At 39.5% G+C, this 20,847-nt stretch overlaps 1 protein-coding gene across 2 annotated transcripts in view; it reads right to left on the minus strand.

The window, feature by feature from the left end:
• The window catches only part of ACBD6 (acyl-CoA binding domain containing 6), a 239,069-nt gene that overhangs the window by 98,608 nt on the left and 119,614 nt on the right, over nt 1-20,847 (minus strand). The window contains exon 7 of one of the 2 annotated variants that reach the window (XM_023728087.1): nt 14,885-15,750. The exons of the other annotated variant lie outside the window; for it this stretch is intronic. Within the exon in view, the coding sequence (XP_023583855.1) occupies nt 15,703-15,750 (48 nt within the window). The 3' untranslated portion in view covers nt 14,885-15,702. Of the gene's footprint in view, nt 1-14,884; nt 15,751-20,847 lie in introns of those variants that run through there. 2 annotated transcript variants of the gene reach the window in all.

A 20,847-nucleotide genomic window follows, 5' to 3' on the forward strand; every position in this document is an offset into this window, starting at 1 on the left:
TGAGAAAGCTGCAGGCTAAAATCTAGGCTGGCAGAGAAGCAGAGCACCATGGGACCAGAGCAGTCCCAACAGCAAAGAGGCATGACAGCAGAGCAGCTAAGAGAGTTGTCCTGGTCGGAAGCTGTCCTGCTGAAGAAGTACTCTCCACTTTGCGAACCCTTCCAGACCTTGCCTGTGTGCTTCCTGATCTTGATCCCAAGTTGTTCCTGTTACTTCCAAGTTGATCCTGATCCTGAGTTGTAGCCTGTTACTTCCCTAATAAATCAAGTAATTTTGAGTATGGTCTGTGAGTTCTGTGTGGTTGTTGCAACAAATTATTGAATACTGTACAGAAGTAGAGAGTATCGTGAGAAGTGCAGCTGGTGTCAGAAATAATGTTAAAGTGGGAAAGTGGAGATTGGCTTGACCTCTGCCTTATGTGAACCAGCTTGGTGTTGAACCTGATTCTTATCCCTCATGAATTTAGACAATTCATTTTGCTATATTACAACTTCTCACAGGGGTATGAGTTAGTAATTCTCAAAGTACTTTATGTATATACTAGAACTGAATGAAATAAATCATTGCAGATAATGAGAATCAGAATTCTCATAATTAGAGAAAATAGTCACAAATAACGAAAAGCTGAACTAAACTCTGTGGTGTTGGTTAAGATGAAAGGTATCAGCATACATTCATGGCGTTGTATGTTACATATATGTATATATATACACACACACATACATACATATAGACATATATCTACGGAAATATAGTATGTGTATATACATGGATTAGTACACGTATATTTCGTACATACACATACATTTCTTAGCTCTGTCTGCTGAGAGAGCTGTGAAGCAATGACATCCCAGTAGGAATAAACACACCTAATGTGCAGATCTTGGTTTCTAAACACCATTCTTCAATAAAAGAAACCAGAGCTTCCTGGAGAAGTAGATGATTCCGGGGCTTCAAGGCTTGATTCCAGGGAATACAAGAGGAGCCTGGAATGGGCGTAAAGGGCCAGTTCTTCCTTATAGTAGAATTCCAATTAAGAAATGTAGAAAGAAAGAGGGAAGTAGAAAATCATCATTAGGTAAACACAATAATAACCATGACTAACAAGATCTACAGATGGATGCTAAAACAGAGGGCAGAAGTTTGTGAAGAAACAGGATTTGCATAGCCTCAAAGTATCTCCCCTAAGATATTAATAAACTGCAAAGGAAAGATAATAACTTTACAGGAGAGAAACTTGGCAGATATTACCCTAACAAAGTGATCAAGGTAAACATGACCATCAATAACATATCAACATTATGAACTCCTTAATTATGGTTCTTGCAAAAAATGCATAACCTAATTCTAATCATGAGAAGACAGTAGATAAACTCAAATTGAGGAACATTCTAGAAAATAACTGATCAATACTTTTCAAAAGTCAAGATCATAGAAGATAAGGAAAGACTGAGGAATTATAACAGATTGAAGGAGACTAAGAAGAAATAACAACTAAATCCAATGTGAGATATTGGATAGGATAACCCTGGAATAGAAAACATATTCAGCATTAGTAGAAAAACTATTGAAATTCAAATAAATCTAGCATTTAGAGAACAGTATCAGACCAATGTTAATTTCTGCTTTTGATAACTGTATTATGGTAGATAAAAAGTTAATATTAGCGGAAGCTGTGTGAGGGGTATATGGAAACTCTACTGTTTTCGTAACTTTTCTATGAGTGTAAAATTATTTCAAAAGAAATAAAAAGCCAGCATAAACTGTTAAAGTTGGATTCAAAATATAAAGTAACTTTTCCTATAATAGTTTTTTTGATATACACATGCAAATGGTAATTCCTCTAATGATGAATATTTTGCTTTACTAATATCAAATTTACTCCTAGCTTCTGTTTATGTGCCTTTCTACATATATAATAACTTTTTTGCAATATGAAATCATAATCATCTTTCTGAAAATACTTTAAATGGCAATAAAGTCAACAAAACAATGAACCTAGCTCAAATGAAGTGACAACATTAACAGATAAAAATTAAGGTTATTCAAATGCAGACAATGACAACTGAATTACTGGGCTAATGGTAATTGTAGTATCTATTTCAATTTCAAGACGCTAAAATGTGATTCCTACTCATAGTGACCCTATAAGACAGAGTAGAACTGCTCCATAGTTTCCAAAGCTGTAATCTTTATGGAAGCAGACTGTCATCTCTCTCGTGGAGTGGCTGGTGGGTTCAAATTGCTAACCTTTTGGTTAGCAGCTAAGTGATTAACCACTGTGCCACCAGGGCTCCTTGAACCAAACCTGGGGCCATCAAGTTGATTCCAACTCATAGAGAACCTACAGGACAGAGAACTGCCCCATACAGCTTCCAAGGCTATAATCTTTATGGAAGCAGACTGCTGTATCTTTACAGACTTCTGTAATCTTTATAGAAGCAGACTAAACTAAAAACCACTAACTCTTGGAAGAGAAGCTACTGAGACCAAGAAAACCAGGAATAATATCTTAAGCCATTGCACTTTTCAAACTCTTTTGCACAACCCTACTGAAAACATAAAATTTCCTTGAAGTCTTGTTTTATCTAAGTAATTCATGTGCATTTTACATCCTATTCCACAAATACATATCTATGTTTGCTTATACAAAATATATAATTTGGAGTTATTTCTAAGCTATTTATATCCCTTAAAGAGTCAAGGAAAATGGGTATGCTGGGATGATGCACCAATTTATCTTGCGGTTTCTCGTATCTTCTCACATATACCATGTACTCCACTCTTGCCAGGAGTGCAAGGCCCGCAGCTTCAGAAGCTATTAAAACACATACACACCAAAAAAAAAAAAAAACAAAAAAAAAAAACCTTATAAAGCAATGATTAAAAATATTTTTGAGGAATATTTAATGGCATGGGAAAATGCTCATTATATAATGTGTGAGGGCATACTAAAAAATGAGGCACCTGGCATGACTAAAATGGCTGACACAAGCAAGGGTCCAAAGTAGGCTCTGTTTTGTCTTCAACTTTTTCAGCTTTCAGAATATGTGCACATCCCCCCATTAATTCTATTCCCTTGGATACTCAACGATGTGGTTCTACTTGCTTAAGGTTATCAGAAAGAATGTTTATGCAAATGTTTTAGACAATCCTTGGGGAAAATCGACTGTGTGAGTTGGCTCCAGGAAGTCTATGTTAGAAAATAGATCAGCTAACAGTGTAAAACTAACTTGTGATTGTCTTGTGACCCTTCTGCAACCCCTAGACTTACATGACTGTGGTCACATTGGTTACATACTCCCTTCCCCATTTTACTGCATAAAAGACCCACTTCTCTTCCAATGAACTGGAACACTTTGTGAAACCCCCACAAAGGCGTTGCCCAGCTTGAGCTGCTATATTCAATAAATTCTTTGCTTTCATTTCTAACACAGTGTGAGATCTGTACTGCGCTTTGACATTTCTGGTATCAGAAATGGGATTCCAACGGTACACTGTCTTCTGTGACCCTTGAGGTGCCAGGGATTCGAGCTAGGTACCACCAGGGCCAATCTGGGCTCTCCATTTCTGTGGGCTTCACGAGTCTCTTTAAGGTAAATAACTTCTTGGATCCAAGCTCTGCTTCCTCACGTTGAAGCTCTGAGTTTTTACTGAAGGATCTGTTTTTATGTTTTCCCACAGTTATGCTGGAGGGGTTTGGGTTTGTGCTGGACTAGGTTTTATATGATTGCTACTGAGGAATCCTAGAGTTTGTTGAGCTATAAAAAAATCTGCGGGCACCATTAAATATTTAAAAGCCTCTAGGGCACTCGCCACCAACTGAAAGACTCCTGTGAAAAGATAAGCTGGACATGAGATGGACCAGAAGCATTAGGCTGCCCACTAGCTGCAAGACAATTATCATGCAACGAAGGCACCCTGCAAAACAAACAGTGACCAAACTCCATGGCAGAGTTCTGATAGGAATTTTTGTCAGGCTCTATGAGAACAAAAGTTTCAATCTAATTTTAGAGCACATACCGTTTGTGTCTATTTTTCAATGTGCTTTTAATCTGTCTGCTGGAAATATGGGAAATGCTACATCAAGGGGCAGCTCGGAGCCACCTTCCGGGACTCCTGCCTACTATGTGAACAAGCATCTTCATCCCTCAAGATGTGCATTTTTGTCTGGTTGGCATAATCTCACCAGAGACAGTCTGGTAAATCAGTGGCCACTTTGGGGTTCATCTGAACTTTCTAAATTAGTTTTTCTGTACAGTAAATTAGAAAACAAGGGATCCTGAATTAAGCAACCTCATCGGGATGCCTATTTTGATGGGTACCTAGAAGCTTCTAAGAGATACCAGGACAGTAAAATAGCCACTCTGCAGGACACCGTTTCTAAATTGATCAAGCTAAACAAAAAATTACAATGCCAAAGTCCGGCATCTGCTCCTTCTGCTCCCCAGCTGAATACTACCCCTCTGTATCTCTCTTTGCCTTCTTATTCTTCTAACAATACTCTGTCTGAACATCCTTTTTTTCCTAAAGAACACACAAGGGGCCTAAAACTATATCTGAAATGTCCTTTAAATTAGTCTTCTGGATTCTGCAACACTGGTATAAACTTTATACGTTGGACTCGCACAGAATTATGTAATGTTGTAAAGGATTTTCCAAAACTATGCGAGGACCCCTACGAACTTGCCGAATAATTTAAAATTTTTACTGAGGCTTACCAACCTGGACTTCCAGATTTGTACCAACTAGCCCATATGATAACAGCACCTGGAATCACCCAATTATGGTTAGAACATGGTGAATGGAAAGATCCTAAGAATAGTTTAGCATTAAATATGGACAAAACACCTGCTAGGTTACTTGAGGATGATCGAATGATAGGTAAAGATTACCTGAGGCCATCCCTAAGGCTCTTTTCCCAATAACAGACTGGACTAAATTCACTCTTGTACACAGAAGAAAGACGACAGTGTTTATGACTATCAAACTAGGTTATTCCCAAAATTTCTGAACATTCCGGGCTTGATCCATTAGCCCCAAGGGCTATGGGAACTTTGATGCCACATTGGTCTCAGGCCTCAGACCTAAAATTTCAGCTTTGTTAAAGAGACACTGCTCCCATTGTTGAACTAATTTGGCTCACAAACTCTCAACCTTAGACAACAAACAAGCCTCAAAAGTTAATAAACTCATGGCCCTACAATTGCAACAGCTACAATCTCATAATCAAAAGTAAAATTCTAAGTCTTTTGGAGGCACTAAACCTGGTACTTGCCATTATTGCAAGAAACCTGGGCATTGTTAAAAAGACTGTTACAAATTAAAGAACCACCAAAAGAAACTATCTAAGCAGAAGGCCTTTCAACCTGATTTATAATGAAAGGACTTGGGGAGAGAACAGGGACTTTTCCTATGGTGGCACTTAACTCACAAGGAGAAACCACAATGTACATTAATGAAGAACCTTGTAAATTTTAACTGATACTAGAGCCACCTTATCTGTCACCAACCCCACTTGTTTACAAAAGCCCCTGCCTGGAATAATAATACTTCAAAGATACTGAGGGTAGCTATCAGGTTTTGACTCATTCCTTGCCTGTCCTAAATACTCTTAGGCCATATGGGAAATCTACATCCCTTTTTACTCAGCCGTAACACTCCTATTAAGTGGCATAATGGTTAAGAGCTCGGCTGCCAACCAAAAGGTCAGCAAATCAAATCCACCAGCTGCTCCTTAAAACTACAGGGGGAGTTCTATTTTGTCCTATAGGGTTGCTATGAGTCAGAATCGACTCGATGGCAACGGGTTTCTTTTTCGGTTTAACACTCCTGTTAATTTACTAGGGAGAGACTTGTTATTTGAATGGAATGTCACTTACAATTTAATGAAAAAGAAGTTTTGTTAAATTTGCCTAATTCTTTGAAGTCAATAATGGCAGATTCTGAAATAACCAAGGCTCAAAATAAAGATGCTATTTGCTATATACAGGCTCTTATTACGCCTCTCCAAAATTCGAATCCGCCAAGTTCTCTCTCATCTGAAATTCTGTCTTCAGGATCTGAAACTTTATGGGCCACTACATCCAGAGATGGAGACTGAGTTTTATCAGCAGAACCAATTAAGATCCAGATTGACTTATCCAAGCCCTTACTGAAGATTCCTTAATATCCCCTTAAATGAGAGGCAAAGGAAGAGCTTGCTCCAATTATACAAGATTTTCTTTCTCAAGACCTTGTTGTTCCTTGCAGTAGTCCCTGTAACACCCTCATGCTCCCAGTCAGGAAACCAAACAACAGAGGATAAAGGTTTGTCTAGAATTTATGTGCTATCAACAGTATTGTTATTCCTAGATTCTCAGTAGTTACTAATCCCCATTTGATACTTTCCAATGTCCGCTTGGTCATAACTCATTTTATGGTTGTGGATTTTTGTAGCACCTTTTTCAGCTTCCCTGTGCATCCTGAAAGTCAGTATTTTTTGCCTTTACTTGGCAAAATCAACAGTTTACTTGGACTGTATTGCCCCAAGGATGCACTGAATCTTCCACATATTTCTCTGATTTTCCATGCAGATTTGCAGCCTTTGCAGTTTGCAAATAAATTCACATTGCTGCAATATGTTGAGGATTTACTGTTCTGCTCTGCCTCCCACCAGACTTGCCTTGAAGACAGTGTAACTTTGTTAGAACATTTAGCTGTGGGAGGACATAAAATTTCTGAAGAAAAATTAGTTAGCCCAGTCATCTGTCAAATATTTAGGTCATTTAATTTCTGCAGAAGGCATCTCTATTAACCTTAAATGAAAAGAAGCTATTGTTGCTTATTCTGTACCTGAAACAAAGAAACAACTATGAGGTCTTTTAGGACTTTGTGGTTATTACCGAGGCTGGATTCCTAACTTCTAATGGCTCAACCTTTGTACAAATATTTGAAAGCCTCTGAACCAGACTCATTCCAAATATCAGAAGATAAAGAAGCAATAACCAAATTAAAAGAGGCTTTAATGAATACACCCACCTTAGGTTTTCCTATCATTCAGATTTTTCCTTGTTTTTTCATAAAGTGTTTGGGAATGCTAGGTGTTTTAACTCCAAAACGTGTAGGACAACAGAGACCTACAAGCTACTATAGCTTGCAGCTTGATCCTGTGTCGGAGGTTATCCTCCGTGCCTCAGGGCTGTGGCTGCTGCTGCTTAGTGGAGACCACAACGAACACTGTGTTAGGAAACTTTTTAGATGTTTATGTGCCCCATGCTGTATCTGGCTTACTTCATTCTGTTTTAAATCAACATCTTTCTGCTAGCAGACTCACTTCTTATGAAGTCCTTCTCCTAGCTGCTTTGAATGTCAGACTCAATTCTGTGGCCTGTTTGAATCCAGCCTCCCACTCTCCACAGTTTATGAAAATGACTGTCTTTCTCATGACTGTTTAGATTTAACCAAACAATTATTAACCCCTTGAAAGGAATTAAAAGAGACTCCTTTAACTAACCCTGATTTAGTTTTATTTGTGGACAGCTCTTATCTAAAGCCTGACCCAAATGCTTCTCATTTTCAAGATGGATCTTCCTGCTAAAATTCTTAAGAGTTAAACATTTCCTGAAGCAATCTCAGCCCAAAAGGCTGAATAAACTGCCCTTACCAGAGCTTGCAAAATTGCTAAAGTCCATAAATATTAACACCGACTCTAGATATTGTTTTGAAATTGTGTGTGATTTTGGAATGTTATGGAACACGGAGGATTTTTAACCTCTTCTGGAGGTATTATGGAGCCCTGGTGGCACAGTGGTAAAGAGCTCGGCTGCTAACCAAAAGGTCATCAGTTCAAGTCCACCAGCTGCTCCCTGGAAATCTTATGGTGCAGTTCTAATCTGTCCTATAGGGTGGCTATGAGTTGGAATCAACTCGCCGGCAACGGGTTTGGTTTTTTGGGTTTGGATGCACTATAAAAAAGGAGACTTGGTTGCTGTCTTAGTTATCTAGGGCTGTTGAAACAGAAGTATCACAAGTGGATGGCTTTAACAAAGAGAAATTTATTCTCCCACAGTCTAGGAGTCTAGAAGTCTGAATTCAGGATACCAGCTCCAGGGGAAGGCTTTCTCTTTCTGTTTGCTCTGGGGGAAGGTTCTCGTCATCAATCTTCCCCTAGTCAAGGAGCTTTTCAGTGCAGGGACCCTGGGTCCAAAGGACGCATGTTCCTGGCTCTTCTTGCTTGATGGTAATGAGTTTTGGATGCACTATAAAAAAGAAGCTTTGGTGGCGGACCTTTTGTACGCCTTATTACACCCTTCTGAAGTTGCTGTAATAAAAATACAAGTGTATCAACAAAAGGGATACCTCAAACCGAAGAAATTAGAGGGAACAGTCTTGCTGATGTGGCTGCTAAACGAGCTGCCTCTCAACTTGTGTCAGCTCTCATGAAAACCAAGGATGAGGACTATCCTGATCTATTTATCAATAACTTTAACCTTTGTTAATTAACTTTAGAAAAACTTGTGAAGCATCAACAATTGGCCCAAACTAAGGAAGCTGAGACCTGGAAAAGAGAAGGCTGTCACCAGGACCCCGATACTAAACCATGGACTGCACCAAGTAAGAAACTAGTCTTATCTAAATATTTTTACATGTACCTATGATGCGAGCCTTGCACGGAAGTTCCAACCTGGGAAGTGGTAAAATGATCAAAATCATGAAAAAATATTGGTGCTGGAAATTCTCTGAGGCTGCTTTGTATGAAACTAATTACTGCCTCATTTATCCCTGCTATAATCCTGGAAAGGATCTTAAAGTCCAATCTAGATGATACCCTTTGCCCTCTGGGCCTATGCTTGAAAGGTAACTAGATTTTATTCAACTGCTACCTTCAAGCAGTTATAAATATTTATTAGTAATGATTTGTAGGTTTTCACATTGGGTAGAGCCCTTCCTTGACATCATGCTACTGCGGCTTTTGTAGCAAAGAAGCTTCTTGAGCATATTATTCCTACTTTGGAGGGTGGCAAAAATTCATTGTAGCAATCGGGGAGCTCACTTTACTGGCCAAGTTGTTCAAGAATTATGTGGGTTTTCCACATTTATCAAAGACTGCATTGTCCCATCACCCTTGACTGCCTGGTTTAGTAGAAAGAACTAATGAAATAATCAAAGTCCAACTTGCAAAACTTTGTGAAACTTTAAATTTACATTGGACTAAATTTCTCCCTTTAGTCCTTTTGAATCTGATGTCCATGCTATTTGGGCCCCAAATAATAGCTGAAATAATTATTGGCAGACCGATGGTCCACCCTTTTGTTGCTTACATGGGCCCTAAAGTTGAACAGGCTGATTTGCTGGAATATTGTGTGTCCTTAATGCAATATTCTAAGAAATACCTTTTTCAGGTTAAAGAAGCCTTTGATGACCAGAAAACAAACACCTCAGACATACATAACGTTGCCCTGGAGAATACATATACTGGAAAAGGCATCAACTAAAGGACTCATTAGAAACCCGTTGGAAAGGATCCTATCTAGTCCTTCTTAGTAGCCCCTGTGCAGCAAAATTAGGAGTTAAACCCTGAATCTACTTATCACAGTTCAAAAGAACTAAATCCCCCACTTGCCCCTGTCAGCCATCTGGGGACTTAAAATTATAAGATGCCCTAGTGGCCAGAAGCACAGAACCTCAGAAGTACATGGCTGATCCCAAGATCATGGAACAAGAACCCATGCAAACTGTTGAAACTTTTGGACACTGCTTTATAATGATAGCTATTCTCATGTTAACTGTGATATTAAACACACGCGGTCTTCTTCCTTGATAAGTTTCATTTTCAGGTGAGTGACAGAAATCTGTGCACCTTACCTTATTACAGCTGTTATTCTTATGCTGTCTGCCTTACTGTCTTATTTTTGGATAGTCTTTCTTCATTACGAAGCCCTTCTTAAGTTTATTTTACTACTTTCAATAATCCCCACTGTCTTAATTATCTGGTGCTGCTCCAACAGAAATACCACAAGTGCATGGTTTTAACAAAGAGAAGTTCATTCTCTCACAGTCCAGTAGGCTACAAGTACAAACTCAGGACGTCAGCTCCAGGGGAACGCTTTCTCTCTTTCTCGGCTCTGGAGGAAGGTTCTTGTGATGCATCAGTCTTCCTTTGGTCTGGGAGCATCTCAGCGCAGGAACCTCAGGTCCAAAGGACACGCTCTGCTCCCGGTACTGCTTTCTTGGTGGTATGAGGTTCCCATGTGTCTCTGCTCGCTTCTCTCTTTTATATCTCAAAAGAGAGTGGATTAAGACACCATCTAATCTTGTAAACCTCATCAGCATAACATCATCACAGTGATAGAATTTACAACACATAAAGAGATCACATATAACCTCATCATAGTGATAGAGTTTACAACACATAAGGAAATCACATCAGATTACACAATCATACGATACTGGGAATCATGACCCAGTCAAGCTGACAGGCATTTTTGGGGGATACAATTCAATCCATGACACCCACTAACTCTTGGAAGTAAAATGCATTTGTTAGACTAGCGCAATTAGTAGCTACTGCTGGTAACTTAACTGATTTTTGGATTTGCCACTGCTCCTCTAAGCCTATGACTGGAAACTCAGACCCACTGGTGTTACTTCTGTTAATTTCTGTTAATTTCAGTGGAACTATTGTTAAACTATTGTCATTCAAAAGCGGCTGCAGCAGTATATCAACAGGGAGCGGTCAGAAATTCACGCTGGATTCAGAAGAGGACCTGGCACAAGGAATATCACTGTTGATGTAGATAGATCTCGGCTGAAAGCAGAGAATACCAGAAAGATGTTTACCTGTGTTTTATTGACTATGTTAGGCATTCAACTGTGTGGATCAAACAAATTATGGATAACACTGCAAAGAATGAGAATTCCAGAACACTTAATTGTGCTCATGAGGAACCTGTAAATAGACCAAGAGGTAGTTATTCAAACAGAACAAGGGGATACTGCATAGTACAAAATCAGGAAAGGTGTGCCTCAGGGTTGTATGTTTTCACCATACTTATTCAATGTGTATGCTGAACAAATAATCCAAGAATCTGGACTATATGAAGAAGAACAGGGCATCAGGATTGGAGGAAGACTCATTAACAACCTGCATTATGCAGATGACACAACCTTGCTTGCTGAAACTGAACAGGACTTGAAACACTTACTGATAAAGATCAACGACCACAGCCTTCAGTATGGATTACACTTCGACATAAAGAAAACAAAAATCTTCACAACTGGACCAATAAGCAGCACCATGATAAACGGAGAAAAGATCGAAGTTGTCAAAGATTTCATTTTACTTGGATCCGCAATCAACACCCATGGAAGCAGCAGTCAAGAAATCAAACAACGTATTGCATTGGGCAAATCTGTTGCAAAAGACCTCTTTAAAGTGTTAAAAAGCAAAGATGTCATTTTAAGGACTAAGGTGTGCCTGACCCAAGCCACGGTGTTTTCAATCGCCTCATATGCATGCCAAAGCTGGACAATGAATAAGGAAGACTGAAGAATTGATACCTTTGAATTATGGTTTCAGCAAAGAATACTGAATATACCATGGACTGCCAGAAGAATGAACAAATCTGTCTTGAAAGAAGTACAGCCAGAATGCTCCTTAGAAGCATTCTTCATCTCACATACTTTGGGCAGGTTATTAGGGGGGACCATTTGCTGGAGAAGGATATCATGCTTGGTAGAGGGTCAATGAAAAAGAGGAAGACCCTCAACGAGATGGACTGACATGGTGGCTGCAATAATGAACTCAAGGATAACAACGACTGTGAGGATGGTGCAGGACCGGGGTAGCTGTTGTTGGAATTCATTCTGTTGTCCATGGGGTCGCTATGAGTTGGAGTCGACTCGACAGCACCTAACAACAACAACTTGCTTATGGTTATCGGAAAGAATGTTCATGAAGATGCTTTAGATAATTGTTAGGGGAAACTGATCGTGTGAGTTGGCTCCAGGAAGTCTATGTTAGAAAACAGATCAGCTTACAGTGTAAAACTTTAACTTGTGATTGTCTTGTGACCCTTTTGCAACCCCAGACCTAAATGACTGTGGTCACGTACACCCTTCCACATTTTACTGAATAAAAGGCCCATCTGTCTTCCAATGAATTGTAATACTCTGTGAAACCCTCAAAAATGTGTTCCCCAGCTCGAGCTGTTATATTCCCTCAATAAACTGTTTGCTTTCATTTCTTACAGAGTGTGAAATTTCTCCTGTGCTTTGACAATAATATTAAGTAGAAAAAGTAGTACAAAAACTATATACACATCTGGTTTCTACTTCAAGACAGGATGGAAGAAGATAAAATAGACTACCTCTTCCACTGCAACAATTTTTTTTAAACCTGGATAAAAAAATATGTTTATAAAGACACTGGAGACAAATATTACAACAGATAAATAGTGGCACTATTGTCAAATGGATAATATGTATCAGACTATGCATCCCCCTAGACTATTAGATCAACTTCAGATATCCTGTTTCAATCTGACCAAAAAACTGTATGGTTGACCTAGATACTATACCACACCCACAGATTATTCCCCTTGTATCAGTGATCCTGATAGAGATCATGGAAGCAAAAAAGATTAAAAGAACTAAACCAGAGAGCAATTCAGGAGAACAGGCTCTTTCCTGGTGCTTTCTTACCTGGGGCATTTGCTGATCATGTGCATGGGCTGAGGATTGAGCTTGGCTCAAATGGAATGACAACATTTGGGGAAAATAAATCAGGACAAATTTTTGGAGGTTGTGTGGGGATGGTTCCCAGTTACATGAAATACCTAGAATACGTAAGTGTACAGAGACCAAAAGGCACCCTAGTGGTGCAATGGTTAAGGGCTCAGCTGCTAGTCTAAAGGTCAGTGATTCAAATACACCAGCCTTTCCATGGGAGAAAAGATGTGTTGATCTGCTCCCATAAAGATTACAGTCTAGAAAACCCTAAGGGGGTACTTCTACTCTGTCATATAGGGTCACTATGAGTCGGAATTGACTTGATGGCACACAACAATAACATAGAGACCAAAGTTCATTAGTGGTTGCCAGGGGTATGAGGAGATTGGGGGGAGCAATTGCTTAGGGGACACCAAGCTGCTGTTAAGGGTGATGAAAAAACTTGGAAACGGATAATGATGATTATTAAATGACATGATGAACATAATTAATGTCACTGAATCGTACATGTCAAGAATGCTAAAATGATAAATGTTTTGTTACATATATATTTACCACAATAAAAATTATTTAAAAAAGTAGAATAAAGAACATAAATCAACGATCCAGAAATGAAATGTACAATAGAAGCAATCAACAAAGTCAAAGTCGGTTATTTGAAAAGATTAATAAAACTGATAAGTCGTTAACAAAAATATTCAGGAAAAAATAAATTAACAATTATGAGAAAATTTTAAAAAGAAGGTATCACTACACATCCTTTCAGACACTAAAATAACAAATAATACTGTGAACAGTAGGTTAATAAATTTTACAACTTAAGATGAAATGGACAAGTTCCTAAGAAACCCAACTCATCAAAACTGAAAAAATAGAAAATGTGAACGGTCCCTACATCAGATAAGGAAATTGAATCTGTAATTTTTAAAGTCTCCCCAGGCTCAGAAGGCTTCATTGTTGAATTTAGCTAAGCATTACTTTACCTATAAACCTGTTGCTGTTGAGTCTATTCTGACTCATAGTGACCCTATAGGACAAAGCAGAACTGCCCCATTGAGTTTCCAAGGAGCACCTGGTCGAATGGAACTGCTAGGTATTACTACACCCACACACATAAAAGTTACACATATATACACACATATATATGTACAGTGAAGCTTGTGAGAGAGGTAACTTGACAGGGGAAAGCAACTTAGTGTTTAATACACACACACACACACACACACGGAATATTTTCCATCTAGTTTTATGAGGTTAATATAACTCTGATAGCAAATTCTGATAAGAATACTACAAGAAAATATAATTACAGATTATAAATATGATGCAAAAATTCTAAAACAAAGAATTATCAAATCAAATCCAGCAAGTGGGATTTATTCCAAGAAAGCAAGGCTAATTTCACACTTAAAAATGAATCAATCTTAACATCGTACTTAATGGTGAAAGACTGAATGCTTTCCCCCTAAGATCAGGAACAACACAAGGATGTCCACTCTCCCCACTTCTATCCAATATTGTAATGGAGGTTCTAGCTAGGGCAATTAATTAAGAAAATGAAATTTAAAAGGCATCCAGATTAGAAAAGAAGAAGTAAAACTATCTCTATTTGCAGATGATGTAATCTTGCATATAGAAAATCATAAGGAATCCACTCAAAACACAATTACAACTAATAAGAGAGTTCAGCAAGGATGCACAATACCAGATCAATAAACAAAAATCAACTGTATTTCTATACACTAGCAATGAGCAACCCAAAAATGAAATTAAGAAAACAATTCCATTTACGAAAGTATGAAAAAGAATTATAATATAGTAAGGAATAAATTTAACAAAAAAGGTACACGACTTGTATACTGAAAACTACAAATCATCATTGAAAGACATTAAAAACCTAAATAAACTGAATGACATTCCATGTTTATGGATCAGAAGACTTAATACTGTTAAGATGGTACTACTCCCCCCAAACGATCTACAAGTTCAACACAATCCCTACCAAAATTGTAGCTGCATTTTTTGCAGAAACTGACAAGCTGATCCTAAAATTCATATGGGATTGTAAAGAACCCAGAATAGCCAAAACAGTCCTGAAAAAGAAGAATACAGAGGACTCACACTTTCCAATTTTAAACCATTCTTCAAAGCTATAGTAATCAAGACTGTGTGGTACTGGCATAAGGATAGACATATTAATGAATGAAACAGAATTGTGAGTGTAGAAATAAACCCTCACATTTATGGTCAATTGATTTTTGACAAGGGTGCCACAATAATTCAATGGAGGAAAAAATAGTCTCTAGGGTGCTGAGACAACTAGATATCCACATGCAAAAGAATAAAGTTGGACACCTATTTCACACCATATACAAAACCAGCTCAAAATGGATCAAAGACCTAAATGTAAGAGGGAAAACTATAAAACTCTTAGAAGAAAACACAGACATAAATCTTCATGATCTTGGATTTGGCAATGGTTTTTTAAAGTATGACACCAAAAACACAAGCAATAAAAGAAAAACTAGGTAAACGATCTTCATCAACACTACATCAAAAGACACTATCAAACAGGTGAAAAGACAACCCAGAGAATTGAAGGAAATATTTGCAAATCATATAACTCAATAATAAAAAGACAACCCAATTTAAAGAGTGGGCACAGGATCTGAATAGACATTTCTCCAAAGCACATATAGAAATGGGCAATGAGCACATGAAAAGGTGCTCAACATCATTAACCATGGGGAAATGCAAATCAAGACCACAATAAGATATTACTTCATATCCACTAGAATGGATATAATCAAAAAGACATAATAAGTGTTGGTGAGGATGTGGAGAAATTGGCAACTTTATAGGTGGTAATGTAAAACGGTGTAGCCTCTTGGGAAAACAGGAGACAGTTCCTAAAAAGGTTAAACAGTTACCATATGACCCAGAATTCCACTCCTAGGTGGAATGAAACATGAAAACACACCTGTACGTATGTCAATGTTCAAGAACGTTCACAGCCTCTTTATTTGTCATAGCCAAACACTGAAGAGAAACAAAATAAAAATTAAATGTCCATCAATAAGAAATTGGATATATTTTATCATAGCAATAAAAATAAAGAATATATGTGACAACATGCATAAATTTCACAAATGTTATGTTGACCCTGATCCGAAGGAATATATATGATTCCAAGTATTTGAATTTTAAAAAGAGGTAGAACTAATCTATGGTGATAGAGAAGTCAGAATAATAGTTACCTCTGGGTGGGGTTGGGGTCAGATGGATATTGATCAGTAGTTTTTAAAGGAGCAAACCTTTTAGTGGTGTTGAAAATGTTCTAATTTGATCTAGGTGGCAGTCACACAGGTGTAACATGTATATACATGTAAAATGAATTGAGCTGTACTGTTATATTTGTATACTCTATGTACCCCAATGAATGTATTTTATACCTCACTTATTTTAAATAATAAAGGAAAAACTTTATGCACAATACTGTACCAAATATCTTAAAAATATGTTGTGCTAAGGAGCAAAAACCTGGTGGCATAGTGGTTAATAGCTATGACTGCTAACCAAAAGGCTAGCAGTTCAAATCCACCAGGTGCTCCTTGGAAACCCTATGGGGCAGTTGTACTCTGTCCTACAGAGTTGCTATGAATCGGAATCAACGCGACAGCAACGGGGTTTTTTTTTTTTTAAGGGGTAAATCCCACTTTTGTCACCAACTGCATGGTAAGGATCAGCATAAATCCAACTCCATAAGGTGGAAATCGATCCAGTCTTCATCTTCCCACTTCACCAACCTCATCACCAGCCAGCCCCAGAGCCCTCTCTCTCTGACCCTAGCCCCACATGGAGCTAGGTCAGAGCTCACATGTTAAAAGAACATCGCCCTTCAGATTGCCAAATAAGCAGATGTCAGCCACAAATTTTGGGAGTCCACGTGACATGCTGGCCACAAATACAGGGCTGGCTTGCCACTACCCCTTCAGGATGCCACCGCAAGCTTGTGAGTCCACATGACACCCTAACTTTCTGACCTGCTGGCTCTCAATGCCCCTTTGGGATTGATAATTCAATGGAATGACTCACATGATTCACGGAGAGTACACCACACACACGACTACAGATTCATTACAACCAGAAAGGAAACAAATGAACAGACAGATAGGGTGAGATCTAGGAGGGTTCCAAACATGGAACTTCCATATTCCAAAGGACGTATACCCTCCTGAGAGCAGATGTTCTCGTGAACCTCAACTCCAGCCTTTGTATTCAGGGTTCTTATCAGTCACTCCCCATGGTCATGATAGATTACATCATGAGTCCTGAGGCTAATCAATATTGTGCCACCAGGTGGTCCCTCTTCGTCTCGTCAGCCTCCACTCATTAGCTCCAGTGTGGTCCGGCTCTCAGTAACCAAAAATAAAGGCCAAATTACTTTTTCCATCTTGAATATGTTATACACCATGTAAGTGTAAAAAATAAAGACAAAATTAAAATATACTCAAATTGTATAGTAGAAAGGTTAAGAGCTTGTACTTTGGAACCAGAATAACATGTTCAAATCTAGGTTTTATCACTTTCTAGCTGTACGACTTCTCTAAGCTCCTGTTTCCTCATTCGGAAAATACAGATAATAATATACCTACATTATAGGATTGATGTGATGACTGAAAGAGACAATGCACATAAAATGGTTGGTACCTAGCAACTGTAAAAAACTGTTTTTATATCCTCATCCCCACAACCACACACATACAAACATGCATATAATGAAATTAAAGATGGTTTTATTTACTGCTTTATACTTTCTGATGTTTTTGAAACATTTTACAACACACAGTCATCAAAGTATTCATTGAGAGTATGATGCTCTATACTGTTCTATAAGCCATACATTTATGTAATTCATAAGTCACAAAGTCCTTAAATGTTTCAATGCCAAACAAAATATTTTTCTTTCGAATTGCATAACATCCAGTACATACTTTGACACCTATACCACACATGCTTCTACTCCTTCCTACCCCCACTTATTTCCTTAATGCTACGTTACAACAAATCTGAGAAAATCTAGCAATTCATTTTCAGCATTTAAATAGTTTTTAATGTGCTTTAGCGATAGTTTTAATCTTTCCTCAGGGCTTGAAAAATCAAAGTTATTCAAGAGGCCTTATGTGTGACCAACGGAACAGAATTGAGAACCCAGAAATAAACCCATCCACTATGGACAGCTGATCTTTGACAAAGGGTTGAAGTTCATTAAATGGGGAAGAGAAAGTCTCTTTAACAAACAGTGTTGGCAAAACTGGATATCCATCTGCAGAAAAATGAAACAAGATCCACACCTCACATCATACACAAAAACTAACGCAAAATGCATCAAAGACCTAAATGTAAAACCTAAAACTATAAAGACCATGGAAGAAAAAATAGGGACGATGGTAGGAGCCCTAATCTATGGCATAAATAGAATACTAAACAGAACTAAAAATGCACAAACAGCAGAGGATAAACCAGGCAACTGAAATCTCCCAAAAATTAAACATTTATGCTCATCAAAAGACTTCATCAAAAGAGTAAAAAGAGAACCTACAGACTGGGAAAAAAATTTTGGCTATGACATACCTAACCAGGGCAGAATCTCTAAAATTTACAGAAAATTTCAACACCTCAACAACAAAAGACAAACAACCCAATTAAAAAATGGGCAAAGGACATGAACAGACATTTCACCAAAGAAGACATTCAGGTGGCTAAAAAATGTATGAAGAGATGCTCGTGATCATTAACCATTATCCACTGACATAGAGTCAATTCCAATTCACAGTGATCCCATAGGGTTTCCAAGGCTGTAACTCTGTGGAAGTGGACTGCCACATTCTTTCTCCTGAAGAGTTGCTGGAGGTTTCAAACTGCCAACCTTTCAGTTAGCAGTCGATCACTTTAACCAATGCACCACCAGGTCTCCTCCATTAGCCATTGTTGTTGCTGTTGTTAGGTGCTGTCGAGTTGGTTCCAACTCATAGTGACCCAATGTACAACTGCAATGAGACACAGCCCCGTTCTCCACCATCCTCATGATCGTTGTTATGCTTAAGTCCACTGTTGCAGCCACTGTGTCAATCCGTCTCATTGAGGGTCTTCCTCTTTTTCACTGACCCTCTACTTTACCAAGCATGATGTCCTTCTCCAGGGAGAAGATGCAAATCAAAACTAAAATGAGATACCATCTCACCCCAGCAATAATGGCACCGATCAAAGAAACAGAAAACTACAAATGCTGGAGAGGTTGTGGGAAGATTGGAACTCTTATACACTGTTGATGGGAATGAAAACAGTACAACCACTATGGAAAACGATATGGTGCTTCCTTAAAAAGCTAGAAACAGGAAGGTTCCAGCAAAATGGCACTCTAGGCAGAAGCACCACGCCGTCCCTCCACAGCAAAGATCCAAAAAACTAAGCCAAACAGAGAACACAATAATCCTGAAACCCTAAAACATCAAATGAAGAGATAAAGAACTCAGCCAAGCACCAAATTGAGTGAGAAAACTGACAGAGAACGGAGAGCGAGGAGAGATTCATGCAGAGGTCCCCTACCAGCTAACGCAGCGCGGATCTGCCATCTTGGACTCCTATCGGAGACCAGCAAACGGGGGTACGAGAAAACAGCCTCACGGAGCGTCCAGCAGGAGACAAACCAACCGGTAATTTGCGCTGTGCGCTTTCCCGCCCCCCACCCCTCTTCGCCCCAGCTCGGCCTCCTCTGCTTCCCGCGGCCACCGTCTCTTGACCGGGAAGGGCCAGCTGCTTGGATTCCACACACCCAAGCGGGCAGCTCTCTGGGTGCCATTTGTTGGCTGCTAGTGTTGCTTTTTTTTTTCTGCTTCTTTTGATTTCTCACTTGCCTCTCGCCACCTCCCCCTCCTTTCACTCAAGTGCCTGGCTCCGTGCGCCACCTTTGCTTCTTCCTGAGGGGCTGCAGAGCGCCGGCAATTTGTGATGAACGCTTTCCCACTCTCCACCCTTCTTCACCCACACTCGGCCTAATCTGCTTCCCGCGGACACAGTCTCTTGTCCAGAAACACCAGCCCGCACTGGCTTGCTCTCTGAGTGCCATTTCTTGGCTGCTGGTATTGCTTTTATTTTTTTTTCTGCTTCTTTTGATTTCTTGCTTGACTCTCGCCGCCTCCCCCTCCTTTCGCTCGAGTGCCTGGCTCCGTGCGCCATCTTTGCTTCTTCCTGAGGGGATGCGGAGCTCCATTCAAGCGTGGAGCTGCTTCCGGGTCTGGGCTACCGCACTGGTGGGATCCCGGGGTTTTTGTTCGTTTGTTCCTCTGCTTCCCACAGTCACGGTCTCTTCACCGGGAAGCGCCGGCTGCTTCGATTCCACACACCCAAGCGGGCCGTTCTCTGGGTGCCATTTGTTGGCTGCTAGTGTTGCTTTTTTTTTCTGCTTCTTTTGATTTCTCACTTGCCTCTCGCCACCTACCCCTCCTTTCACTCGAGTGCCTGGCTCCGTGCGCCATCTTTGCTTCTTCCTGAGGGGCTCCAGAGCGCCGGCAATTTGTGATACACGCTTTCCCACTCTCTACCCTTCTTCACCCACACTCGGCCTCCTCTGCTTCCTGCAGGCACAGTCTCTTGTCCAGAAATACCACCCACACTAGCTGGCTCTCTGAGTGCCATTTGTTGGCTGCTGGTGTTTTTTTTTTTTTTCTTCTATTTTTTCCTGCTTCTTTTGATTTCTTGCTTGCCTCTTGCCACCTCCCCCTCCTTTTGCTCAAGTGCCTGGCTCCGTGCGCCATCTTTGCTTCTTCCTGAGGGGCTGCGGACCTCCATTCGAGTGTGGAGCTGCTTCCCGGTCTGGTCTACCGTGCTGGTGGGATCCCGGGGCTTTGGCTCGTTTGTTCATTTTGAATTCTTTGTTTGTTTTTTTTTCCTTTTCTTGAGTTGGGAGCCCTTTCTGGCCAGGCGGAGATGTGTGGCAAGGAACTCCCCTTCAGCTTCCACAGATGTGCAGAGCGATCATTGAAGGGATTTCTTCTTTTGTTGGTTTTTCTTTTTTTTCTGTTTCTTTTGGGGGCCTTTCTTGTTCTTTTTTTTAAAATTTATTTTGTTTTCTTT

This window comes from Trichechus manatus, unplaced genomic scaffold, assembly GCF_000243295.1.
Source record: "Trichechus manatus latirostris isolate Lorelei unplaced genomic scaffold, TriManLat1.0 scaffold00021, whole genome shotgun sequence".
Classification (NCBI taxonomy): Eukaryota; Metazoa; Chordata; class Mammalia; order Sirenia; family Trichechidae; genus Trichechus; species Trichechus manatus.